Source organism: Marmota marmota, unplaced genomic scaffold, assembly GCF_001458135.2.
Source record: "Marmota marmota marmota unplaced genomic scaffold, marMar, whole genome shotgun sequence".
Lineage (NCBI taxonomy): Eukaryota > Metazoa > Chordata > Mammalia > Rodentia > Sciuridae > Marmota > Marmota marmota.
In genome coordinates, this window is record NW_026000205.1 from 889,505 (window position 1) to 903,544 (window position 14,040).

Below are 14,040 nucleotides of genomic sequence, written 5' to 3' on the forward strand. Positions count from 1 at the left end.
GGCTGCCTGCAGTGCGACCACTCGGTGCAGGACGCCCTGAGCCAGCTGCGCTCCGCGCTCATCCCCAGGCGCTTCCACCGGGAGCCGCTGCAGGCCCGCGCGCAGGCCCTGCTGCTGGGCATGGAGGGGCCTTTCTTCAGGGACTACTCGATGAACGCGTTTGTGGGGAAAGTGGGTGCGTGCGGGGCTGGAGGAGGAAGTCCGGCGGCCCTTAGCGGGGTGGCGAGGGAAGCCCCGGGATCGCTCCCCAAAAGCGGGAGGACCGGGCCGGCCGGGAGCAAGGCGGGTGGGGGTCACTGGGCTCGGTAAGGAACCCTCTGGAATTTTCTCTCCTCTCCCGCCAGAGGTAAACCAACTGGAAGGCGTGGCGACCTTTATCAAGAACCAAACAGAGCACATAAAGGTCAACTCTCTGTCAGGTAGGAGCCTGGAAAGCCTTTCCCCAGCTCCTTCCTCGCCCTCCTCCATTTCCGCTAGAAAAACAAAAGCCACCCGTGTCTGCCCACACTGAGTGTCTGGCGCCGGTGAAGGCGACCGTTCCTGCAGGTGGGAGCTGCCCTTTACACAGGAAGAAAGGCTGAGGCTCCTATGACATCAGACTTTCAAGTCCCCACTGCTGTGACAACTCCAGGTCACTTTGGCTCACGCTAACCAGTTCTAACTGGAACATGTTCTGACAGGTTTTATGGTTGGAGGGATTATCCTTATCTCCCTGAGTTCTGGGATCTGGTCTGCGCAAGGGTCACAAAAGTGACAACTTGTGTTCTGCTTATCATTGGCCTTTCGGGACTATATTTCTCCTGCAGATAACAGGTAGTTTGCTGAGGACTGTAACATGTCCTCTGCACTCAAAGCAGGCAGGTTTGCAGGACAATTTTTTGTTTGTTTGTTTGTGGTGGTGCTGGGGATTGAACCCAGGGTCTTGTGCTTGCAAGCCGGGCACTCTACCAACTGAGCTATATCCCCAGCCCCAAGGTTGCAGGTAAATTGCTTTTTTTAAAAAAATCCATTTTTTAGTTGTAGATAGACATAATACCTTTATTTTATTTATTTATTTTCATGTGGTGCTGAGGATTAAACTCAGTGCCTCATACATGGGAGGCAAGTGCTCTTCCACTGAGCACAATCCCAGTTGAGTAAACACTCTACCAACTGAACTATATCCCCAGCTCCCTGGTAAATTGCTTTTAAAAGTGAAAGCATATGGGGTCAGCACAGTTAGCCCAGTTTATATAATTATTCTCTTAACCTAATGTTCCTACCACTCACAACTGTTTGTCCCCTATCACTAACCACCCCACCCCCCCAGATCCCTAGCCACTCCTAGAGAGCCCTTCACAGGGCCTGTAGACAAACCTCATTCTCTTTGCTTCACTTTATTGCACTTCCCAGATACTGCATTTTTTACAAACTGAAGATTCGTGGGGACCATGCAAGCAAGGGAGTCTGTTGGAGCCATTTTCTCAACAGCATATGCTCACTTCCCATCTGTGGGTCACATTTTGGTGATTCTTGCAGTGTCTCAAACTTTTTCATTGTTCTGTCTTTTTTAAAAAAGTTTTGTTTTAGTTCTAGGTGGACACAATAAACTTTATTTTATTTTTATGTGGTGCTGAGGATTGAACCAGTGCCTCACTCATGCTAGGTGAGCACTCTGCTACTGAGCCACAACTCCAGCCCCTGTTCTGTCTTTTATAGTGATCCGTGATCAGTGATTTTTGAAGTTACCATTGTAATTATTTGGGGCACCATGAGCTGCACCCATGAAAGATAGTATGATTGTAATTGGTAAAAGTGTGTGTGTGCATTCTGACTGCTCCACGGACCAGCTGTTCCCCTATCTCTCTCCCTCTCTTCAGAACTCCCAGTTCCCTGAGACACAACAGTATTGAAATTATGCCAGTTAATAACCTTTCGAAGCCCTCTAAGTATTCAAGTGAAAGGAAGAGCCGATCTCATTTTAATCAAAAGCTAAAAATGATTAAGCTTAGTGAGGAAGGCAAGTTGAAAGCCAACAAGGCAATCAAAAGTTAGGCCTCTTTCACCAGTTAGCCAATTGCAAATGCAAAGGAAAAGTTCTTGGAGGAAATCAAAAGTGGTATTCCAGTCGGGCATGGTGGTGCATGCCTGTAATCCCAGCAGCTCAGGAGGCTGAGGCAGGAGGATCACAAGTTCAAAGCCAGCCTCAGCAACTTAGCAAGGCCCTAAGCAACTTAGTTAGACCCTGTCTCAAAGTAAAATATAAAAAAAGGGCTTGGCATGTGGCTCAGTGGTTAAGTATCCCTGAGTTCAATCCCTGGTACAAAAAAGGCCTACTCCAGTGAGCACGCGAATGAGAAGAAGGCACCACAGCCATGTTGCTGATATGGAGGAAGTCTTGGTGATCTGGATGGAAGATCAAACCAGCCACAACATTCCCTGAAACCAAAGACTAATCCAGAGAGAGAACCAAATTCGCTTCCATTCTGTGAAGGCTCACAGAGGTAAGGAAAGAGCAGAAGAAAAGTCGGAGGCTAGCAGAAGCTGGTTCATGAGGTTCAAGGAAAGAAGCCATCTCCATGTCAGCAAAGTGCTGCTGGAGAAGCTGCAGCAGGTTATCCAGAAGGTCCAGCTAGGATGGAAGAGAGGGGCGGCTGCACTCTCCAGTGGGTTACCAACACAGACGAAATGGCCCTATGTCAGAAGTCGATGAGTCTAGGACTTCCATAGCTAGAAGTCAATGCCTGCCTTCTAATCTTCAAATGATGAATCCACATTGGAACCAGTGTTCATTAACCATATCCAGAAATCTTTGGACCCTTAAGAATTTCATTAAATTTCTGCCGGTGCTCTATGAGGGGACAACAAAGCCTGAATGAGAGCACCTGTATTTACAGCGTGGTTTACTGAATATTTTAATCCCCTGTTGAGATCTACTGCTCAGAAGGAAAAACAAAAGATTCAAAATGTTATTAGAATCATGGTGCCTCTATCTACTAAGAGACCAGTGACTTGGGATTGAATTGAACAAGAATATCCAGAATTCAGTTTTAGACTTAGGAGTTTGAGATTCCTTAGATATCCTTGAGGGGGTCGTTGGATATATGAATCAGGACTTCAGTGAGAGTTCTAGACTGTTGTAAAATATGAGAGTTATTAGTGTACAGAACAGCTCTATCCCACTGAAACAGGATGTGATTCACAGTTGGAGTCACATCCTTAATCTGAAAATTTTAATAGTCACATTTTAATAAAAAGCAAATAAGTTAGTGAAATTAATTTTAATATGGTATTTAACCAAATATAAAAAATATTACCATTTCAACATGCGATCAATGCTTACATTTTTCATTACTGTGTCTTTGAAATCCAGTTTTATACCCAGAACACATTTCAGCCCAGATGAGCCCATCCAAGTGTGTGGCTAGTGGCTACCATACTGGACAATACTAGTCCAGGTAATACTAAAGCCATTGGCTGGATTGGACTGAAATCAGAAAGGAATTGGCATAGAGACAGAAAAGATTAGGGCAGAGGATATCAAGTCCACTTACAAGATAAAGAAACTGAGGCCAAGAGAGTGTGGTTTGGAGCAGGCCCCCACAGTGGATCAGAAGCTAGATGCAGTATCGGCCAGGACTTACACAGGTTGAACATCCCTTATCCAAACTATCAGAGACCAGAGGTGTTTCAGGTTTCAGAATTTATCAGATTTGGATTGTTTTTACAGACTACCAGTTAAGCATCCACAGTCTGAAACTCTGAAATCCAGAATGCACCCCCAGCTTTTGGATTTGGGAGCATTTCAGATTTTCAGATTAAGGGTGGTCCAACCTGTATCTTCCCAAGGAACCCTGGTCTTGGTTACTATTGGTAAATGGAGAGGAACTTCCTCATCCTTACTATTGGGAGCTGCTGGATTGGGTTTGCTGGATACTCCACCCCACAAAGGTGTCTTTCTGTTCTCAGATGGGCCTCTGCTGGAAGAACTGGTGGACTTTAGGGAGAGAGTGACCAAGGAACTCAAGAAGGTTTTGAAATCCTATGAATCAAAAGGTGCAATATGCTCTCTCCACCAAATCCCCTCCTCCCTTTCCCCATTGAATCCCTTCTCCTATTTTTTCTTCCAAACTTCTTCCTCTCCTCCCCCGCAACTCAGCCTTCATCTCTCCTCAATAGTCTTTTTTTCTCCTTGCCTAGATTCACCTTTCCCTCCCTTTTCTGGTTCCTTCCCAATTAAATCCCCAAAGTGCTGGCCCAAGTAAACTCACTTCCCGCTCTTTTCTCTTGCAGCCTGTGATCGAAAAACGTGCCGTGAGTCCTGATTTATTGTCTACTCCTCCCTTCTCTACCTTCCCACAGTTTTTACACTGTTCTTCCCCCATATCAAGTCCTGGTACCACACATACTCCACTGGGCAATTCCCCTGCCCCAAGCATAGTACTTAGGAAAACTTGGTTTGGGGGCACTTATAAAGTGGTTGCAACCTGCAAAAAAGTATTTTGGGAGTCACATCAGTATAGGATAGGATACTGAATCAACAAATAAGCCCCTAGATGTAAGTGGGGGCTTATAAGGATCTGTTTCTCTCTGATCTAAATTCCACTGAGAGGCAGCTCTTCTAAGTGGTAACATCGGGAGTCACCACTTACTGTACCTTCCCCATACTGTACCTTCCAAACGTGATTCAGAAGACAATAGTGATCACACCGGATGTTTTCTTTTCAGGCTAGGAAATGATACACACTACTCTGTTCATTTTCATTGGCTAGAATTGTATCACATGATTGCAACCTGATGCAGGGGAGCCTGGGAAATGTAGTTTTCCTGTGTCCACAGTTAGAGGAAAAGACAGATGAATGCTCATCACCCTGTCTATGCCCCTGGGGTTCTAAAATAGGAAAAAAATTCAAATTCAAAGTTAACAAATGTTTAATTGAATCTTTACAAATGGAATGTTGGATCAACTGGACTAATGCAACTCAATTTAACTCTTCAATAATTATACAAAGGTTATTTTTTATGTGAACTGTTAGTGCATTTTGCTCAACTTACTTTGCAGTGCAGTGGGTCCTCCAAAATTAAGGAGGACCAAGAGACCCCCCCTCACTTCTTCATTATTCCTTCCCGCCCATTGCCAGTTCTCTGGACACAACCTCATCCTACTACTTCCCCTTTCTCCTGTTTAGGCTTACTCAAAGAAGAGGTCTGGGACTGTTTAAAATGCCAGAAAATCAATCCCGCATGTATCAATGAAAAGTTCTGCTTTGGTAAGATTCTGGGTTAAGGAGACATGGGACAGTGCATGAGATGGAGGCAGTGCATATGCGTTTTGAGACTTACCCATGCGGCCTTGAGCTCTGCCCTTACCATCTGCATACGGTGTTGCCTAGGTGTTGCCTCCTCATTCTGAAACTCACTATGTCTCTTCTGTTGAATGTGAACAATCCTCTGGAACTTTAAAATGTCCCAACACCAGAGTGGCAGGTGCTAGAAAAATAGCTTTTTCTTTCCTTTGCCATTTTTAGAAGTCCAAAAAGATGTGCCAAATTGATTCATTTGTTCAGAAATCTCTATATCTCCTTATAGCAGAGAGAATAGTAGAATGAATCCACGTGCATCCTTCAGGATTGAATAGCCATGCTGGATCATTGCACATGCTGTTCCTTTTCTGTCACACTGCTCCCCCCCACACACACTTCATAGAGGTCTCAAAGGCCTTTCTCCAGAAAATCCTCTCTGATCACAGTCCCTAAAGTGGTACTTTCCATGAAATTATGTTCACAATTATTATTATTATTCCACACTTTCTTCACCTATTTTATTCTTTGCCATAGTACTTTAAAAGAAACTACATACATTCATGGTGTCAGCCTCTAAAAATAAGGATTTTCTTGTTTTGCAGTAGTTGGAAATGACCTCTGGGGCACTCAACCACTGAACTACATTGCCAGCTCTTTTTATTTTGTTTTGAGGTGGTCTCACTAAGTTGCTAAGACTGGCCTAGAACTTGTGATCCTCCTGCCTCAGCCCACTGAGTAGCTGGAATTACAGGCATATGCCACCATACTTGGCTCCAGGACATTTCCTTAAACAATCACAATGCTGTTGCCACACCCAACAAACCTAACAGTGATCCCTCAATAGCAAATAATTTCTAAGTCCCTCTATCAGCTTCTCTGAATATTTTTCACACCTGCTGTTCAAATCAGGATTCAACAAAAGGACTTCCCATATCATTCAATTGTTCGGTTTTTCACTTTGCTTTTAATCCAGAAATGTCTCCTTTTATTTTTTCCTCGGTGACATGGGGAGTTGACATGTTCTATTGACTGTCCCATTTCCACATATGTCTGCTTCCTTTCTATGAAGTTTAACAACAAATATTTTGAGCACCCTGTAATGCCCCGAACTGTGGATCATTGAAGTGGGAGACTGAAGGAGTTCCCGCCCTCGAGGAGCCTGAGTTGTGTGTCGGAGGATATTTACTCTCCTCCCTAGCCTAGTCCTCCCTAGTCTGGTCCTCCAGACACCAGCCAGGATGATCAGAAATCTCTCTACACATTTCAAAATTGTCCCTGATTGAGAACTACAGTTACATGATAATTACTTGAACAAATAAATGAACTAATTAAAGACAGCAAAAGGCATTCTAATGAAAACAGAACTGAACGACTTGATGGAAAGAGTCTGGAAGAGGGAGCCTAGTCACTAAAAGAGTGCAGACTCAGGGGCCTCTGTGAAGAGGTCTGAGCTTTGAGATCTAAGAAAATGAGTGAGGGGAACAGTAAGAATGTCGAAGGGAATAGCGTGCAGAGATCCAGCAAGATTAAACCACAGGGAAGGTGAGCTGGCGTGGCCAGCGCTGAGTGCGTGAAGAGAGAGCAAGTGGGTTAAGGAGAGAAGTGGGCAGCCAGAATCCGGGACAAGTCACTTGGGAGCCCAGGTGGGTCGTGGTGGGCTGTGGTGAGGGCTTGGACTTTTACTCCAATGGGAGCCTCCGCTGCAGGACTCGGCTCAGGAGGGACCGGAGGTGGTGTGTTGACTGCGCCCTCTGGAGGCCATGTGAGGAAATGTGGGGAAGGTGCAGGGAATCTCGTGAGTGAAAAGCACGGGTCGGGGCTAGACCAGTTTGGTAGCTGTAGAGGTGGATTGGATTCTGAAGGCCAAGTCAAGAGGCTTTGCTGCTAGAAAAGTCGGGGCGGAAAGAGAGTGGAAGGTGCAGAATTCACCTCCCAAGGCCACCTTCGGGGTTCACAGCTAAGACGCAGGCGGCCTCAGCTTGGGAGATTGCGGGCATTCTGCACCCCTTCCCTTGCGCATGGTGTTTCTTTCTCTTAAATTTAAATTGAACTCCCCAAGTCCTACTTGCTGCCTTCCACCACCCCATCCAGAGGCTCTCACTGTCATGGTGGCAGACCTTCAGGTCCAGGAGGGCGAGGACGCTTGCCCGCTTGGTTCCAGGATGGATCCCGAGTGCCCAGAATGGTGCCTGAGACGCCGCCCTGGAGGAATGGATAGGTGGAGGGTCAGAAGGCAGGAAAGGGCAGGGACCCCGTGGGGAGGACAGGCAAGCCCCACCCTGCCCTCCCAGGTGGCCGAGTGAACGCATGTGGAGGTGGGTGCAAAGCTAAAGAAAAGTGGTAACTTGGAGCTTGGGTCTGTCTCTGCCACCCGCCCCAGTGGACGGGCAGCCCCGCATGTCCCTGCAGTACCAGACGGATGATGACTACTTGAAGAACCAGGCTCTGCTGGGCATCATCGTGTCCGTGATTCTGGCTATCTTTCTCTTCGTGGTCATCCTGATCGCGTGAGTCATCCCTGTGCCCTGCTAAGTCCCCGAGTGCCTCACTGGGCCCCTCAAAATGCCCTCACTGTGTGTTTTGGGAGTCTCCTCCCTGATCCCTTCCTGCCTCTTGCTCTCATGTTTCTCCCCTCCCTTCTTTTTTCTTCCCTCTTCTCCTCCCTCTTCATCTGTGAGTCTCTTTCTCTCCTATCTCTTCTTTCCCCCACCCCAGAGTCATACAAGACATACAAGAGTTTTCAGAAATTTTCCATTTGTGAGCCCCTTATTCTATTAAAAAATACTTGGAATTATATTTGGTAAACGTGTTGGCATAAAAACAATTATCATCCAAGTTGGCTTCATTCTTATGCATTCTTCACCATCATCGTCATTATTGTTCTATTCATTTATTTCCTTCTTGCTTGGAGAGAAAGTAAAATGAAAACATTTCCATGAGCCCCAGGCACAGCGCCTAGGAGAGAGGTGGACCTCACTCTCCTCTCTCCTCCTGTAAGGGTTTCTCTGGGCTTCTGTCTGCTTGTGCCCCCTCAGCCCCTTTCCCAGCCTCTCTCCTCTTCTCTCCATCTGGATTTCTGTCCTTCTCTTTCCCTCTGTGTCTTCTCCTACTGCCCCACGAGTCTCCTTTCCTGAACACATCAGTTTCTCCATATTCAAAATGGGAATCATTGGCCTTGGCCCCTCTCAGGGGTAGTGATGAGCGATGAATCAGGAACTGCTCTTGGGGCTGAGGCTGTGGCTCAGTGGTAGCACGCTTGTCTGGAATGTGTGAGGCACTGGGTTCGATCCTCAGCACCATGTATAAATAAATAAAGGAACTGCTCTTCACAGCAGTTGGCTTGATGGGTCTCTGCTCTTACTGTGAGCTGGCTCTGTCTTGTCTTCCATCTCTGACTCTCCATTTCTCTTTCTCCCTGTGTATTAGTTTCCTAGGGCTGCTGCAACCAATGACCATACCTAAGTGTCTTAAAACAACAGAAATTTGTTCTCCGAATTCTGGAGGCCAAGAATCTGAGGTCAAGGCTTCCAGGGTTGGTTCTTCCTTGAGGTTCCAAGGGAGGATACCTATCTCCTAGCTGCTGGTGGCATTCCTTAGCCCATGGCCTCTCCCCCCAGTCTCTGATCCTGCATTCATGATTCCTCTGTGTGTGTGCCTCAGGGCTCCCTCTCCTTTCATATAAGAACACCAGTCTCTGAATCTAGGGCCCGGCCTTTGTCCAAGATGATCTCATTTCAATTTAATTATCCTATTTCCAAATAAGGTCACGTTCACAAGTACTGGGAGTTGAGTCTTGGATTTATATTTTTAGAAGTAGGACACGGTTTAACCCATTACATTCTGGTTTTGTCTTTTCATGTCTCTCCATTTCTGCCTTTTCTTATCTCTTGGTCTTTTCCCACATTCTGCCATAACTCCAACTTTTCCATTCCAACTTTCTCTCCTTCCTCAAGTACCATCATGAATTGACTGGAAATCTTCCCCAAAACCCATGCTGTCACTGGCTTGGCCAAATCGGACCAGTGACTAGGGGGAACCTTGGGGGAGGTAATTTGCCTTGGAGGGACCCTGAAATTCTCTTTCTAACCTCCAGAATTTCTCTCTCTTAACCAGGGGTTGTACATACAGGAAAAACCGAAAACTCCTCTTGCAATAGGATGATGCTTTGGGGTTCATAAAGGGAAAGGAAACAAGTTTAATAAAACCTATGACAAATTCTTCATGTGTTTGACAGTTTCCTGGACACCCTCCTACCAATTGGTGACCAACTGTTTTTATAATGGTTATGTGTTCCTTGAAGGTTGAGATTAGATCTTGTTCATTGAGAGCCACCAATTATCCTAATTCAAGGCCAAAGTGATTTGGACCTTCAAAGGGGATAGACAACCTTTTGTGAGGTTTGAAGGGACAACCCTCTTCTTTGGGGGAGAAAATGCACCCTAAAGAAGATGATGTGGTCGGACCCTCAAGTGTGGTTAAATAAAAGAGCAATGATCAAGGGAAGAGTCCAAGTTTCCTTCTCTATCTTAAACCTAGTTTTTTACCCTCTGTGTACCGGAAAAGATTCTAATACACTTTCATGTAAGTGGAACTCTTGCTACTCCATAAACCATGGAATCCCTTCTATTTCTTAATCTGCCATCAGAACAATCATTATCTAATTCAGGGTTCAGATAATGAGGGATATATGAGGAAATGGTCACGGATAGACAAAAAAAGCTGATTGGCTGAAGATTTAGTGCCTAACACAGTGCCTGGCTTGGACCTCGTGCCCAGTAAATTTTGAATAAATGAATGTGCGTGTGCATGCGTGTGTGTGTGTGTGTGTGTGGTATAAAAGTCCACAAAGACATTTTGATCCATAAACTAAGACTTATTTTAAATGCCAAGAAAAGGAATTTGGTGGGTTTTCCCAGGATCTGGGATTGAGACCTTAAATAACTTATGGGTCCAGATAGGTAAAGTAACTGCAAATCCCAATTCATAGTGATGAAATTTTCTATCTCAGAATGAAATAGAATTTTCTACTTAGCTCCATCTTACTGTGGTCATGGAGAAACAGCCCCAGTGTTTTCAGATCTTAAGATTTTTCAAGAGAACACATATTCAGATTTGTACATTAAATTTCTCCATCACTAGTGTTGGCACTCTCCACAACTGTATTTCAAGTATTGCAGATAAACCAAAACATGTCTTTTACTTCTGTGAGATGACCGGAAATTTTAGGGGGTTGTAGATTGTATGTTAGGGTTTTCCAGCTTTGTTGAGCGTCGTTAGACTCCCTAATTAACTACATTACCCAGAATGCTCTTCTCCTGAGAAAGCGTCTGTCGCCATAGATACTGTCACCTAGTCAGGTTAAACGCAGGAGGTGGGGGCGGTATATGAAAGGCGGAAACTTGACTTCCTGGTTCAAGGGCGCCCGTTGCCAAGATACCAATTTTTCTACCTGCGCAGTTGAGCGCCTTTGGAATGGAGCGGGCCAGCTCACCCGCTGCGACCCCTTCCTTTCTGCGGCACCGAAAAAATCCCGAGGGAAGGCCGGCCGGTGGCTCAGGCCTGTAATCCCAGCGGTTTGGGAGGCTGAGGCAGAAGGATTGCAAGTTCAAAGCCAGCCTCTGCCAAAGTGAGACAGTAAGCAACTCAGTGAGACTCTGTCTCTAGATAAAACACAAAACAGGGCTGGGGAGGTGGCTCAGTGGTCCAGTGCCTGGCCCCTGAGTTCAATCCCCAGTACCCCCCCCCCCAAAAAAAAAAAAAAAATCCCGAGGGAACCAATGTCTGGGCTTTTTCGTGCTACCCTCTGCCGGGCACTACTAGGCTGGTCGCCATGGCGACGCCCCCTGCCCAGCGCGTTTGAAGTCATGGTCCAGGGTCGTGGCCACTGCAGGCTTGTTTGAGATGCTTGACTTCATCTTGGCTCCTCCTCCTCCTCCTTCTTCCTCCTCTTATCCTTCTTTTTAAGTTGTTGATAGACCTTTATTTTATTTATATGCAGTGCTGAGAATCGAACCAGTGCCTCACACATGGCAGCCAGACCTCATCCCATTTGGGAAAAGCCCAAGCTTGAAGGTTTCAAACTAGTGCTTTTTGTTTGGGTAGCAGCCAGCAATGTTGTGAGGGTTTTTTGTTTGTTAATATCTTCCCGCTACAGGTCCAGAGGCTCCCTTCACTTCGTGGGATTTTCCTAGAAGTGCACGGTACAGGGATAATTAAATTGTGCATAAATTATAGTGTGATGAGAGCTACCGGTGAGCGCAGTCTGGGATGAGGGAGACAGACAGTTACTAAAGAATTACAACACAGCAATTATTACAATGCCAGCGCTGGGATACTGGGGTGTACCTGTGGGAACCCCAGGAGGGAGTTGCCAACCTCAGCTGGCCTGGGTGGGAATGACAACAAGCTAACTACAGGAGAGGCTGTAAGAACTTGTTCTTGCAAGCAAGGTGGGGGTTTTCCACTACAAGAAGTAGAGGAGGAAGGACAGCAAAGTCACACCGTGGGAACTATTAAAAACTTGTTTTTAAATAGCAAACACTTCTGTGGTGTTTTCTGTTACATGCTGTTCAAATGGCTTTATATTCGAATTTCATAAGCTGATAAGGGTATTTATTGTCTCCCCACCCATCATGAAGATACTAAAGCATATGGGCAGGTTGTATTGCTGTTTCATAGATTCCCTGATGTTGGAATCAAAGGTTATTTTCAACTGTATGTCCTATTTAGTTTTATTACCATTTCAATGTAATCTTCAGCTTTTATTAATATTGGATAATGCTATGATGAACATATGTGGACTATGGCCAATCAACTTCTTTGTGATTGTTTTCATAAGATAGGTTTCCAAGCTGTCACAACCAAGACCTAAGGATTTCCAAATCCTGCCCTACTGGGCACATTGGAAAACAAATTCCAATTTTATAATTAATCAGCGATCCCTCAGGGATGCTGCAGAGGTCTCTGGTGAAGTCCTCTTGGCTCAGCCTAGAGGAGCCCTGACTCAACCCGTTGATTGGACAGCAAGGGCAAGAATGAGTCCCTGTTAATGAAATGACCCTGACCCCTCTTCACATGTCCCAGCCAAGGTCTTGGCTATGACAGAGTAATATCCACTCTTCTCAGGGAAAGAAAAAAAGTCATCAGCCAAGATGCTGCAGCAGGTGGACATACAGCAGAGCCAGTGCATCTCTTCTTCTCTACCATTTTATTTAGATAGAGTGTTGCTGTGTTGCCCAGGCTGGCCCCAAACTCCTGGGCTCAAACCATCCTCCTGCCTCAGCCTCATACAGTCACATACCGCCTTGTGTGGCTGCTTCTCTACCTTCTTTAATGGCCTTCTATCCTTATTGCACAAGATTTTCTGGGAGACTATAAAGTTAACAACTTGCACAGTGAAATTAGACAAACTCAGTTTTCTGGTCTTGCTGAATACGTAATCTCTCTGAGTTTTGAAATTTTCTAATCTTATTTTTAAAAAAGAGACAGGCGACAGACAAGAAAAGGTACCAGGATTTTTTTTTTTCTCTTTAGCTGTAACATTTCTCCCAGTTAGAAGTGGTTTAAGCCAGGAGTCATTAAACTTTTCTGTGAAGGGCCAGATAGATGTGTTAGGCTTTCCAAGTCATTGATTGAACTCTGTCATTAGAGCACCTGAAAGCAGCTGTAGACAGTTATGAATAAATGAATGGGCATGCCTGCATCCCAATAAAACTTTATTTATGAGCAAATAACTGAGATACAGTTTCTGCAAAACACCTCACCCTCTCACCCTGCTGTGCCCCAGAATCGGTGGCTCCAAACGAAAATGAGATTCAGATTTAAACAGTGAAAAAAGGTTTTATTCTTTGTGCATGAAATTTGGGGGCATAGATTCATCCTCTTTTACACGTGGTTTGACACTTGACTGTATTTTAGTCAAGATGGCTCTAGCTACTATAACAAACAAACTTCCAAAATACATACTAGACCAGAGTTCATAAAAGTTGATTTCTTATGTAAGGCATATTGTTGAACCACAATGCAAAGAAACAACCACCGACTCCAATTTTAAATCAAATTAAAGCAAACTTGTGTTGTGTACACAAAAGGTGGCCAGCAACTGTCTCTCCCAAAGCAAGGCTAGAGATCAGCCCAGCTCTTGGAAGAAAAGGTTTATATAGCACAAGAAGTTACAAAGCGGGGGTGTCTTGGGAACTTACAGCTAACAGGGTTCTGGCAAGCATAATACAAGGGCAGATGGCAGATTAGTGATCTATATGCATGATACTTCAAGGTAAGGAGTAAATTCAGATCCCAACATCAGAATTTATGAGACGCTGCTGAGGTTTCAGAGAGGATTGTTATCTTGTCAAGGAAAGCCAGGCATGGGTGAGTTCAGCACACGGGCGGGAATTCCAAACAAGTTTAGAAATCTCAGTAATTTATAGTAAAACAGAAATCAACTTTTTCATGACTTTGTGATGATATGGCTCCTAATCTTAAAACGGAATTAGGCTGAGTTCACCTATACTTGGTGCTTCTGAGTGAATGTAGCTTTCCTTAAAGTGACAGTTCAGGGTCGTAGGCTACTTCCATCTCAACTTGTAACTTCCAGCGTCACAGTGTTCATCATAAGAAGGGGAAAGACTGAGGGAGGTGGCAAAGAAAGGTCTCAGTGGTCAAGGAGCGGGGGTCGCAAAGGTTTCTGGGAAATGTAGTCGAGTCGCGAGGCCTACGTCCAAGCTGCGCAGGCGCATTCGCGAACACGCCTCTGCGC

General features: G+C 45.3%; 1 protein-coding gene across 1 annotated transcript in view; it reads left to right on the forward strand.

Moving 5' to 3' along the window:
* The window catches only part of Izumo2 (IZUMO family member 2), a 7,875-nt gene extending 82 nt beyond the window's left edge, over positions 1-7,793 (forward strand). The window contains 6 exon segments of the mRNA XM_015497090.2: positions 1-175; positions 345-419; positions 3,949-4,035; positions 4,273-4,293; positions 5,169-5,249; positions 7,663-7,793. The exon segment at positions 1-175 is cut by the window's left edge and continues 24 nt beyond it. Of these exon segments, the coding sequence (XP_015352576.2) occupies positions 1-175; positions 345-419; positions 3,949-4,035; positions 4,273-4,293; positions 5,169-5,249; positions 7,663-7,793 (570 nt within the window).
* The last annotated feature ends 6,247 nt before the right edge of the window (positions 7,794-14,040 follow it).